Source organism: Sceloporus occidentalis, unplaced genomic scaffold (genome assembly GCF_023333645.1).
Source record: "Sceloporus occidentalis isolate IW3139 unplaced genomic scaffold, rSceOcc1.0.p SCAF_8, whole genome shotgun sequence".
NCBI classification, from domain to species: Eukaryota; Metazoa; Chordata; class Lepidosauria; order Squamata; family Phrynosomatidae; genus Sceloporus; species Sceloporus occidentalis.
In genome coordinates, this window is record NW_028316988.1 from 21423520 (window position 1) to 21445180 (window position 21661).

At 47.1% G+C, this 21661-nt stretch overlaps 1 protein-coding gene and 1 long non-coding RNA gene across 6 annotated transcripts; one reads left to right on the forward strand and one right to left on the reverse strand.

Moving 5' to 3' along the window:
• Nucleotides 1–2956: 2956 nt before the first annotated feature.
• Nucleotides 2957–14879, forward strand: PRDM12 (PR/SET domain 12). Of its 3 annotated transcripts, XM_089537029.1 has the most exons (6): nt 2957–3126; nt 3217–3269; nt 5712–5902; nt 7144–7299; nt 12956–13067; nt 14497–14879. In XM_089537029.1, the coding sequence occupies exons 1-6, from the start codon at nt 2957–2959 to the stop codon at nt 14877–14879; spliced, it is 1065 nt and encodes a 354-aa protein (XP_089393155.1). The 3 variants fall into 3 exon arrangements, with proteins under 3 accessions (XP_089393155.1, XP_089393153.1, XP_089393154.1); XM_089537027.1 differs by having other exon boundaries at nt 2957–3269; nt 12956–13118; XM_089537028.1 differs by having other exon boundaries at nt 2957–3269.
• Nucleotides 5338–21525, reverse strand: LOC149308167 (uncharacterized). 3 transcript variants are annotated; one of them, XR_016282218.1, is made up of 4 exons: nt 21447–21525; nt 17979–18077; nt 6993–7429; nt 5338–5874 (listed from the first exon to the last, which is right to left on the reverse strand). It is a non-coding gene; the product is annotated as an uncharacterized LOC149308167 (long non-coding RNA). The 3 variants fall into 3 exon arrangements; XR_016282216.1 differs by lacking the exon at nt 5338–5874 and having other exon boundaries at nt 6304–7429; XR_016282217.1 differs by lacking the exons at nt 5338–5874; nt 6993–7429 and adding an exon at nt 8738–9016.
• Nucleotides 21526–21661: the final 136 nt, after the last annotated feature.

The following is a 21661-nucleotide window of genomic DNA, read 5'->3' on the forward strand; positions in this document are numbered from 1 at the left end:
AGGGTCTCCCAAACCCCTCCAAGACAGCGATGCCTTCAAGGGACCAAAAGATCAGGACAAAATCAAACCAAATCAATATACAGGGCGATGTTAGTCAGAAGCTGGCATTTGGTCCAGATGTTCTCCGTTCCGAAGAGAGCTAAGAATGCCCCGCTTCTCTCTCATTTCCAGCCTCTTCGCCGGAGGAGCTCCGAGGCTTGTGTCTTTTTGTAAAGAGACCCTTTCGTTTCCATCTGTTTGGGTTTGACGCGGGTTTAACTGCCTTGGCTCAGGGCTATGGCATTCTGGAGCCACAACCAACTCCAGTTCCCAGAATGCCATAGCCTTGAGCCAAGGCAGTTAAACCCGCGTCTACTGTGGAAGTTTTAAAGGGCTGCGATCGTTTTTGTCACCTGCATTTGGTTGCCACGAATCAGCCGGAGAAGAATAGCTTAAAACCGGACCAAGGGGAGAGGGTTAGTTCTTCCCTGATTCCCCGTTAATAATACGAATTAAAACCAATTCCTGCCCTAACCTTCCCTCCGTTTAAATCCGATAAGATTTCAAAAGCAGACCTTTTCTGCCCATTCCTTTGGCAAAGCCACCGCTTTTTCTCTTCCTTTCTCCCGTTAAAGGTTGGTTTGATCTTTCCTTCCAAAAAGATGGGGCGGATGAGCTGTCAAATCCGTCATCCGCATTTTGACAAGCGAAACCAAAAGGGGGGATATCATAGTTGGGAGCCGAAAAGGGACGAAGCCTGAGATGGACGCAAGATGCGCCTTCACACGGCGGCTTGACACGTGTCGGGCTCTTCCGAAAGCGTTCGATCCACGGGGTTTAGCTGGCCCTTGCCCAGTGGGTCCAATGGGTCTCCTCTAGTCTAGCTGGGAGCAACTAACGGGATGCTCTTGAGAGATCTTGCGGCCCCTGGAGAGCCATTGGAAGGAAGAAGTTGGCAGCAGCAGCAGCAGCAGCTTCCCTGGGCTTCAGGGAATAGATAATAATAAGGATAAGGATAATAAGGATAATGACAACGAGAACAATATGTTTTTTCACATTCGGCCTGGAATTTCAAGGGCCAATCTATATCTATATCTATTTCTATATGGTTTCCGTTTCCCTCTGCAATCCGGATCCGCTCCGAATTTAGCAAGAGAAAATGATTTCGGAGAAAGAAGAAATGACAAGTGATCCTTCTTAAAAGATCGGAGGAGAAGGCGGCTCCGCTCCTCTTTCTTTTCCAAAGAGAGAGATCTTTGAATCCGTTTCCGATCATTTGGCGATGCTTCCGAACCAAACCCCAAGGCGCCCTCTTTTGACATGCTCTCACCCCCCTCAGGGCTCCGGAAAGGGGGGCTTTGGTCTGCTTTGGTTCGGTTCCGAAGGCGGAAGGCTGGGTTCGGGGCCTGGACGGGGAGTGAGTTCAGGGGCGGAGAGCCGAGCTCGTCCCGCAGCAGCGCTGCTGGCCGTGTGGACGGGCGATGGAAGCCCCTTCCCTCCCTCTCTCCGCCGGACAGGGCTCTCCCCGGAGCCTCCAGATGGGTCCCAGGCCCTTCTGACCTTCAACCCACCGGGCCTTTCCTTTTTCTGGGTAAAAAGCAGGGCGAAAAGAGAAAGGGAAAAGGGAAAGAAAGAGGGGGAGAAGAGGAAGACTCTGGAAGAGTGGGAAAGGGAAAGGGAAGACGCCAGGGCAGAAAGGAAGGAAGGGAAGAGAAGGATGCGAGGGGAAAAAAGAATGAGAGGAAGAAAGAAAGGTAGGAAAGGAAAGGGTGAGAGGGAGGGAAAGAAAGAAAGAAAGAAAGAAAGAAAGAAAGAAAGAGGAAAGGAAAGGCTGAGAGGGAAAGAAAGAAAGATTGAAGAAGGAAGGAAAGAAGAAAATAAGAAAGAAAAGGAAAGCAAAGTCTGCGAGGGAAAGAAAGAAAGATTGAAAAAAGGAAAGGAAAGGAAGGAAGGAAGAGGAAGGAAGGATTGTGAGGGAAAGAAAGAAAGAGGGAACGAAGGAAAGAAAGAAAAGGAAAGGATGCGAGGGAAAGGAAGAAAGAAGGAAAGAAGGAAAGGAGAGAGAGAGAGAAAGGAACGGCTGCAAGGGAAAAAGAACAAGGGAACGAAGGAAAGAAAGAAAGGAAAGGCTTCAAGGGAAAGAAAGAAAGGGGGGAAGAAGGAAAGAAAGAAAGGGAAGGAAAGTTGTGTAGGAAAGAAAGAAAGAGGGAAAGAAAAAAGAAAGAAAGGAAAGGCTGCGAGGGACAGAAAGAGGAAAAGAAAGAAAGAGGAAAGGAAAGACAGGGGAACGAAAGGAAGAGGGAACGAAGGAAAGAAACAAGAAAGAAAGAGGAAAGGAAAGGAAAGACTGCGAGGGAGGGAGAGAAAGAGGGAAGGAAGGAAGGAAGGCAGGCGAGAAAGTCTTTTGCCCGGAGGGAGCCCCGCGGTGCCTTCCTCTCCCGCGATCTTCGGGCAGAGGAAGAGCGGAGGGAGGGGGGCAGATGGATTAAACTGCAGAAAGGAGCCCCCCAAACAGGCAGGACGCTCCCCGGCCCCCGAGATGCTGCCTTGGCTTGGCTTGGCTTGGCTTGGCTTGGCGGGGCCCCGACGGGAGGGAAGGGGACTTGGGAAGGGAAGGCTGGGTGCTGGTCCCACCTGGGGAGCCCCGAGGGAGGGATCGGGGAAGGGGAGCGAGGGAAGGAAGAAGGGGCGGCCGGGAAGGATGGGAAAAGCCCCGACGAGAGAGAGAGAGAGGGAGGGAGGGAGGGAGGGGGGAGAGGAGGGCGTCGGGGTCCCTTCCCTCCTCCTCCTCCTCCTCCTTCTCTCTGTCTCTCTTTGAAGACGGGGCTCCTGGGGGCCAGCCAGCCCCTCTTGGCGCAGCTCCGTCGGGGAGGAGGAGGAGGAGGAGGAGGCGGCGGCGGAGGAGGGTGGCTGTCGGGAGGAGCCCATAAATAGGGGCCTGGGAGCGTCTCCGGGCGGACTCCCTCTCGGCCGCAGGATGGGCTCGGTGCTGCCGGCGGAGGCGCTGGTGCTGAAGGGGGCCCTGAAGGCGCCGGCGGGGCTCTCCTTGGCCGAAGTCATCACCTCCGACATCCTCCACAGCTTCCTCTACGGCCGATGGAGGAACGTCCTCGGGGAGCAGCTCTTCGAGGAGAAGGCGCCCGGCGCCGGAGGAGGAGCGGCAGGAACCGGGGCCTCGACGGGCGGACAGAGCCTGGCAGCCCCGCCGCTGCCGCCGCCGCCGCCGCTGCCCCTGGGCAACCCCAAGACCGCCTTCACCGCCGAGGTCCTGGCCCAGTCCTTCTCCGGAGGTAACGGGGCCAAAGGGGGTGGATCGGAGGGGGACCCCGACCTGCAGGAAGCCACACTCTCTCAGCCTCATTCTGGGTTTTGATGGGTCTAGAAGCGTTTCTTCCTCTTGGAAGAGTCTGTCCCGGACGTTTGGCATCTGGCATCTTCAGAGAAGGCATTCAGCAGCAGAAATAACCCGCTTTGGAGCCATCTTGTTGTCTGTCTCTTTGGTATGGAATTCTGGGAGTTGGAGTTTGTTGTGGGGCCCAGAGCGGAGCATTCAGAATGCCTTCTTGGAAGATGCCAGACGCCAAACGTCGGGAATCAACTCTCCTTAAGACCTTAAGGCGACCCTGGGATCTTCAGGGGCGTTTGCCTTGTTGACCTTTTCCTCTGAGGCTGAGAGAGTGTGACTCATTCCTTGTTTCCTTTTTTCCCTCCGTCTTTCTTTCCTTCTCAGCCTTACCTTCCTTTTCTTTTGTCTTTCTTATTTCCCCCTCAGTCTTTCCTTCCTTCCTTCCTTCCTTTCTCCTCTTGCCCAGCCGGGATCCAGTGGGTCGCCCTAGATCGGAAAGGGATTGCAGAAGCCTGCCCTCCAGGCGCCGGGAAAGCTCTCTCTCTAGATCGCCGTCCGAGGCTGCATCCGCACTGCAGAACTAATCCGAGTCTAGAGCTGCCAGGGATCCAGGCTATGGAATTCTGGGATTTGTTGAGGGACCACAGCGGAGCTCAGAACTCCACAACCAGAGCCCTGGCAGCTAAAGCGGCTTGGACTCGAATTAGTCCTCCAGTGCGGATGCACTTCTCCAGCAGAGGATGCCGGACTTTGCCAGAAAGACAAGGAAAGACGAAAGACACGACTCGGGAGCTGCGTCGTCCACACGGCAGAAATAATCCACTTTGAGGCCAGTTTTGAAACTCCCGTGGCTCCACAGCATTAATGCCACCGCACTCAGCCACGGAAGCAAACCCTCTGAGAGGGTGGCAGGGCCTCCACAATGGCAGCCCAGAAGAGCTCCCAAAGGGAAGCCCCCCTCTTCTCCCTGGGAGGAGAACAGCCCCCCAAACCCTGGGACTAACATCCTCTCCTCTCAGCCCACCCACCCACCCCGTTTCCTCAGGTTTGCTCTCTTTCCTTCCCCCAACTCCCCTTTTCGGACGCTGACGGGCCCCTTCCTTCCTTCCTTCTTTCCTTGCTTCCTTCCTTCCTCCTTCCTTCCTTCCCTCCTTCCTCCTTTCTTTCTTTCCTTCCTTCCTTCCTTCCTTCCTTCCTCCTTCTTTCCATCCTTCTTTCTTTCCTTGCTTCCTTCCTTGCTTCCTCCTTCCTTCCTTCTTTCCTTGCTTCCTTCCTTCTTCCTTCCTTCCTTCCTTCCTTCCTTCCTCCTTCTTTCTTTCTTTCCTTCCTCCTTCTTTCCTTCCTTCCTTCCTTGTTTCCTCCTTTCCTTCCTTCCTTTTCCTCCCTCCCTCCCTCTTTCTTTCTTTCTTTCTTTCTTTCTTTCCTTCCTCCTTCCTTCCTTCCTTCCTTCCTTCCTTTCCTTCCTTTCCTCCCTTCCTTGGGAAGCCTCTCAGGGCCTTGAAAGGGAGGGGGCTGCCCTGGAGAAGACCGAGGGAGAGGGGTGTCAATGGGGGGGAGAGGGGGGGTCTGGGTGGAAAGGGCCCCCTTCAAGGGGTCTTAGAACACTTTTAAAAGCCGCCAAAGGAGTGGGGAGGGGGAGGGGTCCTTCTCGGCCTCCTCTTTCTCTTTTTTTTTTTTTGGGGGGGGGGTCCCTTCCCTTTCCCTCCTGGCCTGGCCTTGGGCTCCCTCCCTCCCTCCTTCTTTCTTTCTTTCCTTCTTTCCCGCCTTCAGTCCTCCTAAAAAGAAAGATTACTGTTCCTCTCCTTAATGGACCATGAAGGCCTCCTTTCGGCGCCTTTTCAGCGGATGTCAAGCAGCTAATCTCCCGCATTTTGTCCGGCGACATTCCTCCGCCTTTTAGAACAAGTTTCGGAGGCCAAGGGCTCCGCTGCTTAGGCCAGAGAAAGAGAGAAAGAAAGAGAGAAAGAAAGAGAGAGAGAGCCTCCTTCCCCCGACGACGACGAGGACGAAGCCTAATGAATTTGGAATGAGCCACTTCCCTTCCGAGCCCTGAAAGGCGGCGGCTGTGGCCAAGGGCCTTTTCTCCGCCGGGGACCTGGCCTTCTCCTCGGCCTTTCCCAGCCCTTCTTCCCCCAAAGTGGCCCGGAGCTGGAAGAGCCAAAGGAAGCCCCTCCGAGGACGCTTCCAAAAAACGAGGGGCAACAAAAGTCAGGGTTGAAATTGAAGCCGCTTCCACACAGGGCAGAAATAACCCGGTTTGAGACCGCTTGAGCCGCCCCTGGCTCAAGGCTATGGCATTCTGGGAGTCGGAGTTTGGCCCAATCCCTCCTCCTCCATCCATGCTTTCTCTATTCACCCTCCTTTTCCCTCTCTCTTTCCCATGCAGAGGTCCAGAAGCTCTCCAGCCTGGTGCTGCCTTCGGAGGTCATCATCGCCCAGAGCTCCATCCCCGGCGAAGGGCTGGGCATCTTCTCCAAGACCTGGATCAAAGCTGGCACTGAGATGGGACCCTTCACCGGACGCATCATCTCCCCAGAACATGTCGACCTCTGCAAAAACAACAACCTCATGTGGGAGGTGAGGGCAGAAGTGCACCTCAGATGGGGAAGACTAGCACCTGATGCTCCAGAGGCACATCGCACACACAACACACACACACTGCTAGGATGGTGCATAGGTGCACTGCCTCTTCCTCCATGTTCCAATGCTCTTAAAGCAGGCTTGCAATCTGCAAAATCCACCCCCTCCAGATGGAGGGTCTCATAAGGCGCTAATACAGTATAGTTTGCATCTTACTAGTATTTTGTGCTGTATAGTATTTTAGAATCATAGACTCCTAGAGGTGGAAGAGACCCCAAGAAGGGCCCTGATCCAGTCCAGCCCCATTCTTCTGCCATGCAGGAACTCTCCATCACAGCATCCCCATTGGCAGATGGCCATCCAGCCTCTGATTAAAGACCTCCAAGGAAGGAGACTCCAAAGTGTGTTCCACTGTCAAACAGCCTTTACTGCCAGGAAGTTCCTCCTAATGTTGAAGCAGAATCTCTTTTCCTGGAGCTTGCATCCATTGCTCCATTGTATCCTGTTCTCTGGAGCAGCAGAAAACAAGCTTGCTCCCTCCTCACTATGACATCCCTTCAAATATTTAAACAGGGCTATCACATCACCTCCTAACCTTCTCTTCCCCAGGTTAACATCCCCAGCAACCTAAAGTCATTCCTCATAGGACATGGTTTCCAGACCCGTCGCCATTTCAAGTTCCATTTTCTTTCCTTCTTTACCTGAATATTTTAACTGCACCAAGACATGTTTTGGCTGGGCATTCTGTTAACCAGTTTCCCTTATACTTGCACATGTCCCTTTTTTGACACTGCCAAGGTTGGTATTTCTTTCCTTCCTCTAAGATGCCTATGGCCTCTTCCCCCAAGTCTTACTGTACAGATCCTGAAGTCCTGCACCCAGACAGCCATCCTGTGCCTTGGGAGGAGCAGCCAGGATCAGAGACATGTCCGGCTATGTCCCTGTAGCCACACTAGAAGTGATGGCACCAGGACTGAGATCTCCAAAGGACCTCAGTGGGTCTCAGGGCTGCTGTCACCATTTGATGTCTGGCTATAGGGACACAGCCAGATTCCTCCCCCCATAAGATCCATACGACCTTACTAACCTTTTAGCTTCCAGAATTTCACTTGGTTAGGGTACCTTTCCTTCAGCACTGCTTTCTTAACAGGCATCCTTTGGCCTTCCCTTGAACTGGAAACCCCTCCCTGAGAGATGGATGCATGTGGCTGCAAAGACCTGTTGTCTTTTAATCTCAGGTCTTCAATGAGGATGGGACAGTCCGCTACTTCATCGATGCCAGCCAGGAGGACCACCGGAGCTGGATGACGTACATCAAGTGTGCCAGGAACGAACAGGAGCAGAACCTGGAGGTGGTTCAGATTGGCAACAGCATCTTCTACAAGGCCATTGAGGTACGGAGCAGTAGGGGAAAGGAGAAAAGGGAGCAGATGCAGAAAGGGAGAACAGAGCAGGTGGCTTCCTTGTGATGCTGAAGCCTCTTCAGGCAGATGCTTTCAAGATCTTGTGCTGATGGTGAGGGATCTGATACAGAGGGAAAATAAATCAGTGGCGATGGCTGGAATCCTATCAGTTAGTCCCAATTCAAGTAGACCCATTCAATCAATTGGTCACTACTAAATCAGCCACATAGGTAAATCCCACTTTATTGCAATAGCAATAGCAAGTACATTTTTATGAGCTTTATCACACTAGCCGAGATCCCGCGGCAAAAGAGGATTTAAACAAAAGTTAAATTAAAGAAGACCTCCTCTGTTCACACAAGGCTTGCCTACGTCTTCTATCCCCCGGTGCAAGCAATTTCTTTTCACTTCTAGGACAATGAACCCACATGAAGGTGCAGGAAGTAGGGCAGCCTGGAAGGGCGAGGATCACTCTAGGTCAGGAATGACTTAAAGGCCCACAAGAAAAAGAAGTTTACCATACGAATGAATGAAAAGAAAGTGGGGCTAGAATGGATTCCTGTGAATTCACTAGTTCAGCAAATTTACGTGAATTCGAATTGCGTTCAAACTGACTTCCCATTGCCCGAAAATAGCTTGCCATTGCCCCAAATTGTATGTGAGTCTATCACACAATAATGTGAAACCCCATGATTGTGTTTGGACTGACTTCCCATTGCCCTAAGTTGTGTGTGGTAGTCTATCATGCAATAACATTAAACCCCATGATTGCGTTCGGATTGCCATTGGATTGTACTTCCCATTTCCCTTGTCTGATAAACTCCCAAGAAGTGGCAGTGCTAGAATGGTGGAATGGGTTTGAGTGTTGGACTAGGGCTCTGGGAGACCAGGGTTCAAATCCTCTAAGCTCAGCCATTGAGCTCAACAAGCCACTGGGTCATGTTGGCTAGGACACCAAATGGTACCACGCTACCTTAGGGTGAAAGTAACAAATTAAAGTAATGAAGTTATTTGTAATGCGTTATGTCCTGTGGCAAAGAGGGCAGAATAGGAGTATGTGACAAACCTAATGTAGCACAATGAGTTGTTTTGCTATAGTTTGTTAATTATACTATAGTTCAACAAGATTGTGCCATCCTCTCTTAAGCAATTTGTGGCGTTTGAAATATGAGTGAATACAGGAGTGTAATTATTGGAAGTATGGGAATAAGAATTCTACCACAGAATGAAATTTCCCTTCAGTTCCTAAACTTACTAGCATTGTAGTAACTTAAAACTCTCATTGAACATTTAGAAGTACAGGAATATCCAGGGATAGCCATGTTGGCCATAAACCAAAGCACAATAACAATCAAAATCTACAAAACAGCGATACCTTTTTTTTTTTATTGGACCAGTCAAAATGCATAAAACACATGTCACAAGCTTTTGAACCTCCACCGGCTTGAAACTTTTGACAGTTTGAATGTTGTGCAACCCAATTGTGATGTGGCAGGAAAAGAAATCTAGGCTGTCTGAAGCATTGCGCAAGGAAAGCCGCACTATTCGCAGGAGAAGCTGTGTGGTTTCCAGAAAATCCCCTGGTTTCCTAGCCATGCTGTACAGCTTTAGTAGGAAAGTGGTGTGGTTTCCCATCACGGGGACGGGGGCAATATCTGGGTGTCATGAAACTACAAGATGAAAAACCGGTCCGTTGTTCTCTCAACATCTGTGGAGGCAGAAAGCTGAGATTTGTCATCACTAGTTTTACAAAGTATTATATGCTTCCCCCCCTCCCTTGCCATCCCCAAGGTTTGTAACATTAGCATTAGTTACTAACACAATGGCAAGACAACCTGCTAACGTTTCCCACTCAATGGTATAAGAAATTAAGATATTTTCCATGCCCACAGGCAGTTGTTCTTCAGCCTTTTCTACTCAGGTTTGAATACCTACTTTCCCAAGCTACAAACCCTAGGAGTCCATAGGTGGAATAAAGTAGAATTGTTGCACTATAATTGCGTCGTGTGAAAGGGCCACTAGTTTGCTGCACTGATAAAATGATTTGGAATAGAAAACTGGGGGTGATGGTAAATCAGCCATGTCTATTAAGCATTTAAATGACGATGTCTGAAACGGTCCATTAGGGTTGGTCCAATACAAATTTCTGTGCAGAATTGATCATTAATTATGCTATGCATTGTATGGAATGGCAATGTTGTGTACACACACCATGATAGGAAACGTAGAACCAAATGCATAGCTCACATTCAAGCACATGACAAGCTGGAACGTGATCAAGATGATAAAAGATCTGGAAATTGGCTCTTATGAGGACTGACTTAGGGATTTGGGGCTGTTTATCTTGGAGAAGACTGAGAGGTAATATGATAGCTATGTAAATACCTGAAGGCATGTCTTGTAGTAGATAGGCTCACTAGAGGATAAGCCAATGGATTCAAAAAACATTCAGGGCTAGCCATGTTGGCCATATAGCAAATCCAATCAAAAATCCGCCAAACATTTATTGGCCAGCCAAAATGTATAATATACTTGTTGCAAGTTTTCAAAGCTCCATTGGCTTCTTCATCGGGCAAGGTGTTACAAACCAAACAGGAGGAAAAAAATGAAGACATTAGTCATATACCTTCATTTAGTTAAGATGGTATGGAGGGGCATATCTTGCAGGCTGGCACCTCCTCCTTCTGGCCATGAGGCAACTGGGAGATTCTCAAATGCCCATGAAATTTAGCATCTATTTGCATCACAACAAAGGCACTTCCTTTGCAACCCAATACCTCTCCATCCAATGGATTCAAATTACAAGAAAATAAATTCCACTGAAACATTAGGAAAAACCTTGACTATAAGATCTGTTTGACAGTGGAATAGATTCTCCCAGATGAAGAATCCACCATCCTGCGAGGTAATCTATTCCACTGGTCTTGAAAGAGAAGTTGGATGGATATCTTTTAGGAGGGTTTTACTTGTTCATCCTTGCATGGCGCAAGTTGAGCTAGATAGGCCTTGTGGCCCATTCCAACTAATATTGTACGATTTAAACACAACAGGAAGAACTTCTAGACTGTAAGAGCTGTTTGAGCACCTTTCAGGGATGCTGTAATTGTGTCTTCCTGGATGGCAGAGGTTGGAGTAGATGCCCTTGGCATCTCTATGACTTTATCAGTATGATTCTCTGCACAAATCTCAGCCCCTGCCCTATGCACTATGGTGCCGGTTGTACTTCAACAGACTTGAACCGGATGCTGATGTTCTACATCCGATTTAATTAAAAATGTGCAGCTGCTTCCACAGGAGAATACAAAGTGCTGAGACTATTTGGTCTGTCGGGGAGATACAGAGTGACCAGGTGTCAGCTATGTGACATATACTGTATTTTATTATGTCTTTATTTTTCTGCTGGACATATCTTTGTTAAAATGCCTTGTCGCCTTGCAATATACTTATAGAGCTCTGAGCAAGACAAATGCTTAAAATTGTACTTTACTAGCCACAAACCCTTCACTTAATCTAAATTTAAATTATTTGTCCCATTTGTCCATTGTGCTGAAATTAAGGGGGGGGAACCTTTCTAAACATTTGCATTGTATCTTCAAGCTGCCCATTGCCTAACATGTTTTCTATCCCTTTCCCATCTGAGAAACAAATGCATCCAGAGCTCTGGGCGCAAGTCATGTCTGCTGCTGTTCCTAGGAATAAAGAGAATGTTCCAGTTTCTCTCTCCTCTTCCCACATCCCCTCTTCATCCTCCAGTTATTTCAGTTGCTGCAAATGAAATCCATCCTCTCCCTCTATTTGCAGCAAGGACAGGCTGCCAAGTTAGGCCATTTCTCCAAAGGGAACAGCAAACATGGGGTTACTTAATGGGCTTCTTAATCATTCTCAAAATGGAGGACAATTCCTCCAGGACAGAAATTGAAATATAGGACATGTCTGGGAAAAGGAGAAGCTCTAGTAACCCTGGGGGGACAGCTTTGACTTCCTATACAGGGGAATGGCTGGCTAAGAACAACCAAGTGACTGCAAGCGGAGGGCTGTCCAGCAGAGGCTCTTCCTTCATTCATCCCAAAGGCAGTCATGCCTTTGGACAGCAGATAAATGGAACCATCACCTGAGTCAGTGGCATCACTTGGGGGGTGAAGGGGTGCAGAATGCACCAGGTGACATTTATTCCGTTGGTACAATGTTGTAATTTAAAGGCATCGTTTTAATTGCGCCAGTTTTTTATGTCACAACTATAACATTCAGTGGTGTGTGGGAATTACAATTTATGAGTAATATTAGTACAAAACAAAAAAACATGCCCATACTAAGGATTCTGCATGGTGTGGGATGAGAGGAGTTCAATGATGTGGGTGTGGAATGGGTTGACACCATGAGTTACCGCACTGGGTGACACCAACCCTAGGGATGCCACTGACCTGACTCAATGTACAGCATTGTTTAAAGATTATGGGATCAAGGCTGAGTGGCAAAATGGTTTAATTCCTGGCATTAATGGGATCCGTAGCAGCTGTGCTGGGGCAGAATGGCTGTTAAAGATTCCAGGGGACTATTACCAGTCGGAGTGGGCAGCAAAAGAGCTTACAAAGTTCCTTTTATTTTACTGCAATTCACACAATCCTCCAAGCCTGGGGGATTGTGGAAGCTGTAGTCCAAAGCCAGGTATTTTTCCAGCTTTGCTGACTAAATTGTTGTCTCCTACTCTCTATATCTGCCAAGCTGACTGTGACAGTTTCTGGGTATTCTAGTCCTAAAAAATAATTCCTTCTTCTAGGGTTTGGCCATACCAAAGAAGATGGGATTGATGAATTAACACCTGTCTCATTCTAAGGCATCTCAGTTCCTTCAGAAATGGATCAAGTTACCAATTTTGACAAATTTAGGCTTTCAGCTTTGGTGTATGTGTGTGTGTAAGAGAGAGAGCTAAAATCTGGGACAAATGAGCAAAACGCATGGTTGGCTCACAGTTGTGGATTGTGGTCTGTGCCAGAAATCAGTCCCTTTGAGAAAGCCAACCTCCCCTGCAATCGCAGCCCCACTTCGCTGTGGTTCCATCTCTGAGGACCGCTAAGTACTGTTATTATCTGGTATCTCTCTTATCTCAGGTATCACCTCCTAATGGGAAAATAGTTAAGATTTTAGCAAGAGCTGCTTCAGAGAGAAGTGGAGAAAATGTCTGTGTTTTTTCCCCCTGAAGGTTTTGAATGTCTTTCGGCAAACATTTTGCTATTTACTCCCTCCTCCCCATGCACCAAATGAAAAATAACTGCTATATATATCACTCTGCAGAATGAAAGGCTCAGTGGAGAGGAGAAAGAGCCACTGATGGCAAGAGTCCCACCATTTTCTATGGTGTCTTTTGATTAACCCTTTGACACATCTAAAGAGATCCTAACCTGCCCTGGTGGCTCCTGTGTCAGCAGAGCAGTGAATCTGCTCTAGGTTTTACTCTGAAGTAGCTTTGAGTCAGAGACCTTTGGATAATGCTTTGGGTGTTGCCTCCTCCTCTGCTCTCCCTCCTTCTGAATTAGATTTGCAACTTGGATTCCATTTGCAGTTTACGTGTGCTTGCCAGTGGGTAGAGAAGTGAGTAATGGAAAATGGAAGGGGAGTATCACCTTTCTCCCTTCTTCTCCACCTCCAGATGATCCCTCCAGATCAAGAGCTGCTGGTTTGGTATGGGAACTCCCATAACACTTTCCTGGGCATCCCCGGTGTATTGGGTCTTGAAGAGGAGCAAAAGAAGAACAAGCATGGTAAGGAGGTGCTTGGCCTTGATGGTGTCAGGGGAAAATTCATTGTGGAAGGTGGGAACTCACAGAATCTCTTTCCTAGGACCATTTCCCACTACTGAGAGGAGGCTGGGTGACCATCTTATGATATAGAGAAGGGAACTCATTATAGCCTCCCACTGTCCCAATGTGGTCTTGGAGACAGACAGGCATGTGTCCTTTACAGCTATATCTCTCTTTTTGTCCAGTGTCCCCCTTTTCTCCTTCCTTCCTTCCTTCCTTCCTTCCTTCCTTCCTTCCTTCCTTCTACTCCTCCTCTTACTTCTTCTGAGACAAGGGCCATCTAATCCATCCCCTTGTTATGCAGGGATATACACTAAAGCAATCCTGAGAGATGCCCATCCAACTTTTATTTAAAGACCTCAGATGCGGAATCCACCATCTCTTTGAGGCAGTCTATTCCACTGCTGAACAGTTCTTACAGTGAAAACGTTCTTCCTAATATTAAGATGGAATCTTCTCTCTTTTTTGTAATTTGAATCCATTGGTAAAGTCAAAGGCTTGAATCCATTGGTTCTTGTTCTAGTCTCTTGAGCAGCAGAAAACAAGCTTGCTCCCTCTTCAACATAAATTATAGGCAAAATTATCAAAAGCATAGTATCACTGAATAAGAGAATTGCAAAAGACAACAAGGGCCATCTAGTCCCTACCATGCAGGAATCCACAACTTAAGTACTCCTGAAAGAAACCCATCAGCTTCTGTTTAAGGATATCCAAGGAGAGGAGAGTCTACCAAGGTAGTTTGTTCATTGACCACTGGCGTTTAATTGGAATCTCTTCTCTTGTCATTTGAATCCGCTGGTATGCATTCTAGTCTCTGGAGCAACAGGGAACAATTTGGATCCATGTTCTACATGACATCTCTTCAGATATTTAAGGATTGCTTCATCATATCACCACTCAATCTTCTCTTCTAAACATAACCTCTTCCTTAAAATATTCCTAGTTGGGCTTGGTTTCCAAACCTTATAGCACCATGGTTGACCTCTGAACTGTGGTTCTCAGAACTGCCACAGTATTCCTGGTCAGGCTTGACCATAATAGAGTGGTACTGTTACTCTCTTTAACCTGGACCCTGTATCCTTGTTGATTGATTTATTTGTACTTTGCATCTTCCCCAGGAGTAAGACTCAAGGTGGCTTACACATTTTAAAAAACACGTCAGAATTAAAGTCAGCATTAAAACCAAATTAAACCATTAACTGTTTCAAAACTATACACTAAAGTGGATTAAATAGTTAATTTAATTTAAAAACATTTCAAGAAAGACAACATTATGGTAGCTCAATGTGTGCGTGCGTGCGTGCGTGCATGTGTGTTTCTGTGTGTGGATATATTTTCCCAAATCACTGCTGACAGTACCGTTCCCTTTTCTCTTGCCCTTTGCCCCCAGAGGACTTCCATGTGGCCGAGGCAGGCGCTAGTTCCACTGGCCGCATGCGCTGCGTCATCTGCCACCGGGGCTTCAACTCCCGCAGCAACCTGCGCTCCCACATGCGGATCCACACCCTGGACAAGCCCTTTGTCTGCCGCTTCTGCAACCGCCGCTTCAGCCAGTCCTCAACCCTCCGCAACCACGTCCGCCTCCACACCGGCGAGCGGCCCTACAAGTGCCAGGTCTGCCAAAGTGCCTATTCCCAGCTGGCTGGCCTCCGGGCGCATCAGAAGAGTGCGCGGCATCGGCCCCCCAATGGCTCCCTGCAGGCACACTCACCTGCCCTGCCCGTGCCGCACCCCACCTCTCTGGCCCATCACATCCCCACCATGGTGCTGTGAAAACACTAGTGGCCGCTGGGGCAATGGAAGCTGCCTGTGCTGAGAATGGTTGGCATAAACTTTGGGCATGAGATTCCTGGGGGCATTTGGCTGCCATTGAAAGCAGAATACTGGGCTAGATGAACCTTTGGTCCAACCCGTCAGGACTGTACTTATGGGATGGAAAGAAAAGCAGCATAGGAGCTGTTTTGGTTTAGGCTGAGAAGTGAGTTGCTCAACTGTGGCTTCACTTTTCGCACATGGAGAGAAAACCCCAAAGTCTGTCAGTTTCCCTCCAAAATGAGTTAATACGCATCTGCGATGATTCCAGCTCTTTTAGAGACCCAGTGAGATTACACCTCCCAGAACCCCCCAGACAGCATGCTTGGCATTGTAGTGTAAAACCAAAGTTTCTCAAACTCTGCAAAGAAGACTCGATGTCGAGAGGGCATCCATTTCTGCTGCCTGTCAGTCCCAAAAATGCAGAGAGAAATGTTAGCAAAGAGCCAAGAGGATGAAGTTAACCTCAGGCAGAAACAGGTCAAAACAGTAGAGGGGAGAAATGGGCAGCAGCCAAGAGGGAGCAACATTTGGGGAGGTAATTCCTCAGTTCTAAGGGCATGGTTGCTTCAAGATGCCAGTCTTTTGGCTGGACTAGAGATGTGAAGGCCTCAGGAAAAAATAGTGAAAAAAATTTTTTTGTCAATGTTTAGCCTGAATCATGCTAAAATAAAATATTTCATAATTGATTATGGAATATTTTATTTTAGTGTGATTCGGGAATTAGGCTTCTCCCCCCCCCCCCCCCCTAATTTTTCTGTGGGCCTTCACATTTCTAGGCAGGGCCAGTCGGGAGGCACTGGCTTCTGGAGAGCTGGAAAGATATATTTCTTTTTGCGACACATTTTTTGTGAAAAGAAAAAAAAAGGTGGGATAGAAGAAGTGGGAATATCCCAGGAGGGTGACAAGATGAAGATGGTAATGTCTGTGTCCTGCCATAATATTCTAGGAATAAGGAGGCTGAAAGATTGTAGGGCAAAAGGCTTCATCCTGAAGGACCCATTGGCAGAGACAATAAAGACAGAACCTGATTTTACAAGAGATTTAGTCAGTGACTGGGATGCCACCGTGCGCATTACTTTCTTCTCTTGGTTCTTGTTGCACTGTTATGGTGCATAATGTGATATGATGGCACCTTGATGTCACCGCTTGCTTCACGTTACAGAATCATAGATTTGAAAGGGACCTCAAGGACCATTGAGTCCAGCCTCCTGCCATGCAGGAATACACTCAAAGCACCCCTGACAGATGGCCTCTATTTAAAACCTCTATTTAAAAACCTCCAAAGCAGGAGAACCCACTGCACTCTGAGGTATTTCATTCTACTATTGAATAGCTCTTATAGTCAAGAGGTTCTTCCTAATGTTAAGGTGGAATCTCTTTTCTTGTAACTGGAATCATTGATTCATTTTTCTAGGTTGTAGCGCAGCAGGAAACAAGCTTCCTCCCACTTCTATATGACATCTGGTATTTAAAGATGGCTATTGCGTCACCTCTCAGTCTTCTCTTCTTTAAGCTAAACATACCCAGCTCCCTAAATCATTCCTCATAAGACTTGTTTTCCAGATCTTTGATCATATTTAATTGATCTTCTCTGGAGACATTCTGTTCTGTCACTGGAGGTTGCTTGTGAGGGCTGGCCATGCATAGTGTGATATCGCATCATGCACAATGTGTGTTCTAATAGCAAGCAATAGCAATAGCAAGTACATTTCCATACCGCTTACCGGTGAACTAACACTCCATAAATTGACAGGCAACTTGAAGGCACATACATAGATAGAGAGGCTACAGTTCAGAGGAACAACTGGCAAAACTACCTCTGAGTATTCTATACCTAAGAAAACTTGTGTGTGCGCTCTCACAAACACAACACCTGAAAAAATGACCCCTTTGCAGTATATAAAAGAAACAGAAAGGCAAAAATGTGCCCTTCAAATTGTAGATAACTTCAACAAATCACATCTCCAGGTTTTATTTAAACCCTTTGTAAAATGGCTAGTGAAGTTGCAAGAAATTGCTCCAAATAGCCATAGAAGAAACTAGAATGAAGGGATGCACAGATGGGTCTATATTCCAAGAACTCAGATTTCTTTTGATCACAGCCCCAAGTTTCCCTTTTATAAAACTCTTCGAAAATCCATGTCCCAGGTTCCCTGGTTGATTTCTTGAAGCCGTCTTTGCCAAGGACAAGGTATTCACCTTGCTCCATGGGATATCCTTTTGACCATTCCCTTATTTCTGTGTTCAGAACATCTGTCTCTGCCCACTGGTTTCCTTGTAAGGATTCTGCCATGGCCAGACTGGGACTGGGACGTAACTGGTTACCAGTAATTAATCTTTGTAACTAATTTATTTTTGCAATGTCCAAGACATGAATACATTAGGCTGTGTTTGCAACTCAAGAAGAGATCATTTTATACCTTTACTAATTGGGACAGCTGGAAGATAGGCCAATTCTGAATTTTGGCCAGTATGGAGGAGTTTGATGGTTTCTCCCTTCCTCTCATTGAAGGCAGGGAATGCTGTTCATCTCTAGGGGCCCCTCTTGTTCGGTTTGAGGTCTTTAAAATATATATATATATATATATATATATATATATAAAATTTTGCAACTAGATTTAAAACCTTTAAGACATCTACACAAACACATAATGTCATGTACTTATACTGTTTGAGGTCCTTGGGTGAACCTCTACAAGCTAGCCATTGAAAAAAGTTGGGGTGCCATTACAATATTGGGGCAACTGTGCTGCTCAGTTTGTGGATGGACTGATGATTTGAAATTTTGGTAGACCAAGTCTGATAACCCGTCTATCTGAGCAACGTGGGAGTTTATCACACGGGAGGAATTTATCTTAATTTCGAATGAAAAGAAAGTGGGGCCAGAACGCATTCACGTGAATTCGCTAGTTCAGCGAATTTACGTGAATTCGAATTGCGTTCGAACCGACTTCCCATTGCCCAATGCCTGGATCCGATAAGGGAGAGAGTAAGGGTCTTTTGTAAAAATCAACCTTTTTCTAAAAGAAGAGTAAAAAATGGAAAATAGTACTATACCTATGCTGATAATGATGATATCTATTCCTGTCGTAAGGATCAGATGTATAGAGTTGTCACAAATGGTGTTTGGCTTCCAGGAAATGATTGTCACTTTAACTGTGTAAATAATAATACTTCACGTAAAACACTATTTACAGAACTTTGATATTATATAATATTTGATTGTATTATGGACACAGTGTATATAACATTCTTTGTACCTCTCTCATGCTCTTGTATTCAGAATAATAAAATACATACCTTAATGACCCAAAAATTACTGGACAAAGAAATAAGGTGATGTCTGTTCTCAGGCAAAGGAGTATTTCAAAATTTCCACCATTTTATGAGCTGCTGTGACTTGAGCTGCAGATTCCTGAATGGAAGCCTAATATCTGCTAGGGACTTGTGAGATGGCCTAAAGCAACCAACCTGTGTCCTCCAACTGTCCCGATTTGGCAAGGAAGGCATCTTCAGTTATATACCTGAGAACATGAATTATGGGGACGAGTATTTCACATAATGGGCCCATCACAGTAAAAGCCCAGCTCTAAGCAACTGTGGAGACCTGAGAAGCACAGAGCATTTCTAGGAAGGCCAGATGGCAAGGCTGGTTTAAGGTTGCTGGGGCTTCCTTGGAGCAGTTCCTAAAACCATGCCTTCCAACAGTCCCAATAAGGCAGGAACAATCCAGATTACTCCTCTGCCACCCTTTCCCAGCTGCTTTTGGGCCCGTACAGATGGGCCAAAATAAAGCTGCTTCGGGTCTCTTTGGAGGTATGCTATTTAAATGATGCATGTGCCCTAAGAGGCCAGAGGCCTTGCCAATGCCACACTCTTGTCCTAAGGACTGGAGTGCAACTTTGGCACAGCTTCTGGCCTCTTACGATGCGTGTCTCAAACATCATATCTCCAAAGAGACCCGAAGCAGCTTTATTTTGGCCTGTTTGTATGGGCCCTTCGTTTCTCTCTCCTGTCCTGATCATCTGCAACTTCCGGTTGCTGCGGTAAACTGAGTTGAAAAAGGCCAGACTGCACCCTTGGGTGAGATGCCACCTGTGGGTCCTTCCCTGTGTGCCAGATGATGCCAGGGTGTGTGTCCTTCCTCTGAGCATCTTCCCCACCCCCAACTCCATCTCCTGACATCCTCAAATGCATTTCTCCTTTCTCTGTGCCTCTCTCTGCATGGAGCAAAGGGAAACAGCAGCTTTGCCCAGAAGGAAAGGAGAAATGACCCAGATGGGCCAGTCAAAGGGGCTGGAAATGACCCACAGCTTCTCATCCCAATCTTAAATAAATTGGTGTGTATCCAAAGCAGAGCCAACAAAATCACTAGGGGTGTGCGGACTGCACTAAGTGACACTCTAAGAGGGAGTGACACCATTGCTCCTCAAACATCTGCCTTTTAAATTGGGCAGAAGTGAGCTATGGCATTTATTTAAAATGCTGAAGAGATGGAACAAATGGGGTTATGCTCAGTGGGAGGAGAAAAGAGAGGCATCAGGTTTAAATACATACCCTATTTTAAATTTTCTTTAAAATCATCACATTTTACCAGGTTTTCACTTTAAGCACATGCAACTATGCATATGGAAATACATTTAGGCTGTGCGTAGGGTATTATAATTTAAAAATATAATTTTACCTGTGTTTTCTATCAGAACTATTACCATGGCATTCAGTGATATATGGGAGTTACGATTAATGAGTCACATTAGCACATGAGTAAGGTTCTGTGTAGTTTGGGATAGGAGGAGGAGGAGGTCAATGGGAGGGGGTGACACCATGGAAGTTGAGAAACTGGAGCCATGTGTCCAAAGGAGGGCAACTAAAATGGTGAAGGGTCTGGAAACCATGCCCTATGAGGAACGACTTAGGGAGCTGGGGATGTTTAGCCTGGAGAAGAAAAGGTTAAGAGGTGATATGATAGCCTTGTTTAAATATTTGAAGGGATGTCATGTTGAGGAGGGAGCAAGCTTGTTTTCTGCTGCTCCAGAGAACAGGACATGGAGCAATGCTACAGGAAAAGAGATTCCACTTCAACATTAGGAGGAACTCCCTGACAGTAAGGGCTGTTTGACAGTGCAACACACTCCTTCCTCAAAGTGTAGAGGAGTCTCCTTCCTTGGAGATCTTTAAACAGATGGCCATCTGTCAGGGATGATTTGATTGAGAGTTCCTGCATGGCAGAATGGGGTTGGGCTGGATGGACCTTGGGGTCTCTTCCAACTCTATCATTCTATGATTCTATGAGTTACTGCACTGAGTGATGCCAATTTTAGTGATGCCCCTTGGTGGCATCTCTTTTCCTGTAACTTTGAAGCCACTGCTCCATGTCATAGTCTCCGTATCTTCAGAAAACAAGCTTGCTCCATCCTCAATATGACATCCCTTCAAATATTTAAACATGACCATCATGTCACCCCTTAACCCTCTCTTCTCCAGGCTAAACATCCCCAGCTTCCTATGCTGCTGGTGGTTTCCAGACTTTTCATATTTGGGGCGCCCTCCTCTGGAGACGCTCTAAAGGAGGATAACAGTAGGACTCCATACTCTTCCTGAACCTCGATCAGTTACAGATCTGTAACTCTAGGTTAAGGATCTGTAGCTACCAAATTGAACACTAGCCTAATATTTTTATAGTGTTGAATACCATATTTGTTATCCATACAGTTATAAATTTGTCAGCTGGTTTTACCTCTGTAGAGAAGCTGGGATATAAGTATTGTAATAAACAAATAAAGAAGCAAACAATTTATAGGGGGATCACTAGCTGTTTAAAGACCTCTAAGGAAGGAGACTGCACTACACTCCCAGGGACTTTGTTCCACTGTCGAACAGCCTTTACTGTCAGGGAGTTCCTCCTAATGTTGAGGTGGAATCTCTTCTGCTGTAGCTTGCATCCATTGCTTCGGGTCCTGTTCTCTGGAGCAGCAGAAAACAAGCTTGCTTCTTCCTCAGCATGACACCTGGCTGAATGAAACTATGTGTGAAAGGGATCTGGGAGTCTAAGTGGACCACAAGTTGAAGATGAGCCAACAGGGTGATGCAGCAGCTAACAAGGCCAATGCGATTTTAGGCTGCATCAATAGGAGTATAGTGTCTCGATCAAGAGAAGTAACAGTGCCACTCTATTCTGCTTTGGTCAGGCCCCACCTGGAATATTGTGACCAGTTCTGGGCGCCACAATTCAAAAAGGACATGGAGAAACTGGAGCCATGTGTCCAAAGGAGGGCGACTAAAATGGTGAAGGGTCTGGAAGCCATGCCCTATGAGGAACGACTCAGGGAGCTGGGGATGTTTAGCCTGGAGAAGAGAAGGTTTAGAGGCGATATGATAGCCCTGTTTAAAGATATGACAAAAAAACTACAACTCCCAGAATTCCATAGCCTTGAGCCATGGCCGTTAAAGCGGTGCCAGCCAGGAGGGGGCGACCGCGTCCACGAAACACCCCTCAGGCCCAAAGAAAACCCCTGAAGCACTCACTTAAGATGGCGGCCGCGCAGCCAGAAGCGAGGTTCACGCCCTTCAGGCTCTGAGGCCGGGAACGTCCCTCGTGACCCGGAGGCCTCTAGCGCCCTCACCCAAGATGGCGACCGGAAGCGAGCATCTCGGCCGTCAGGTCTCGCAGGCAACGAACGCTTCCCGGTGCCCTCACCTAAGATGGCGGCCGCGCAGCCGGATATGAGGGTCACGCACTT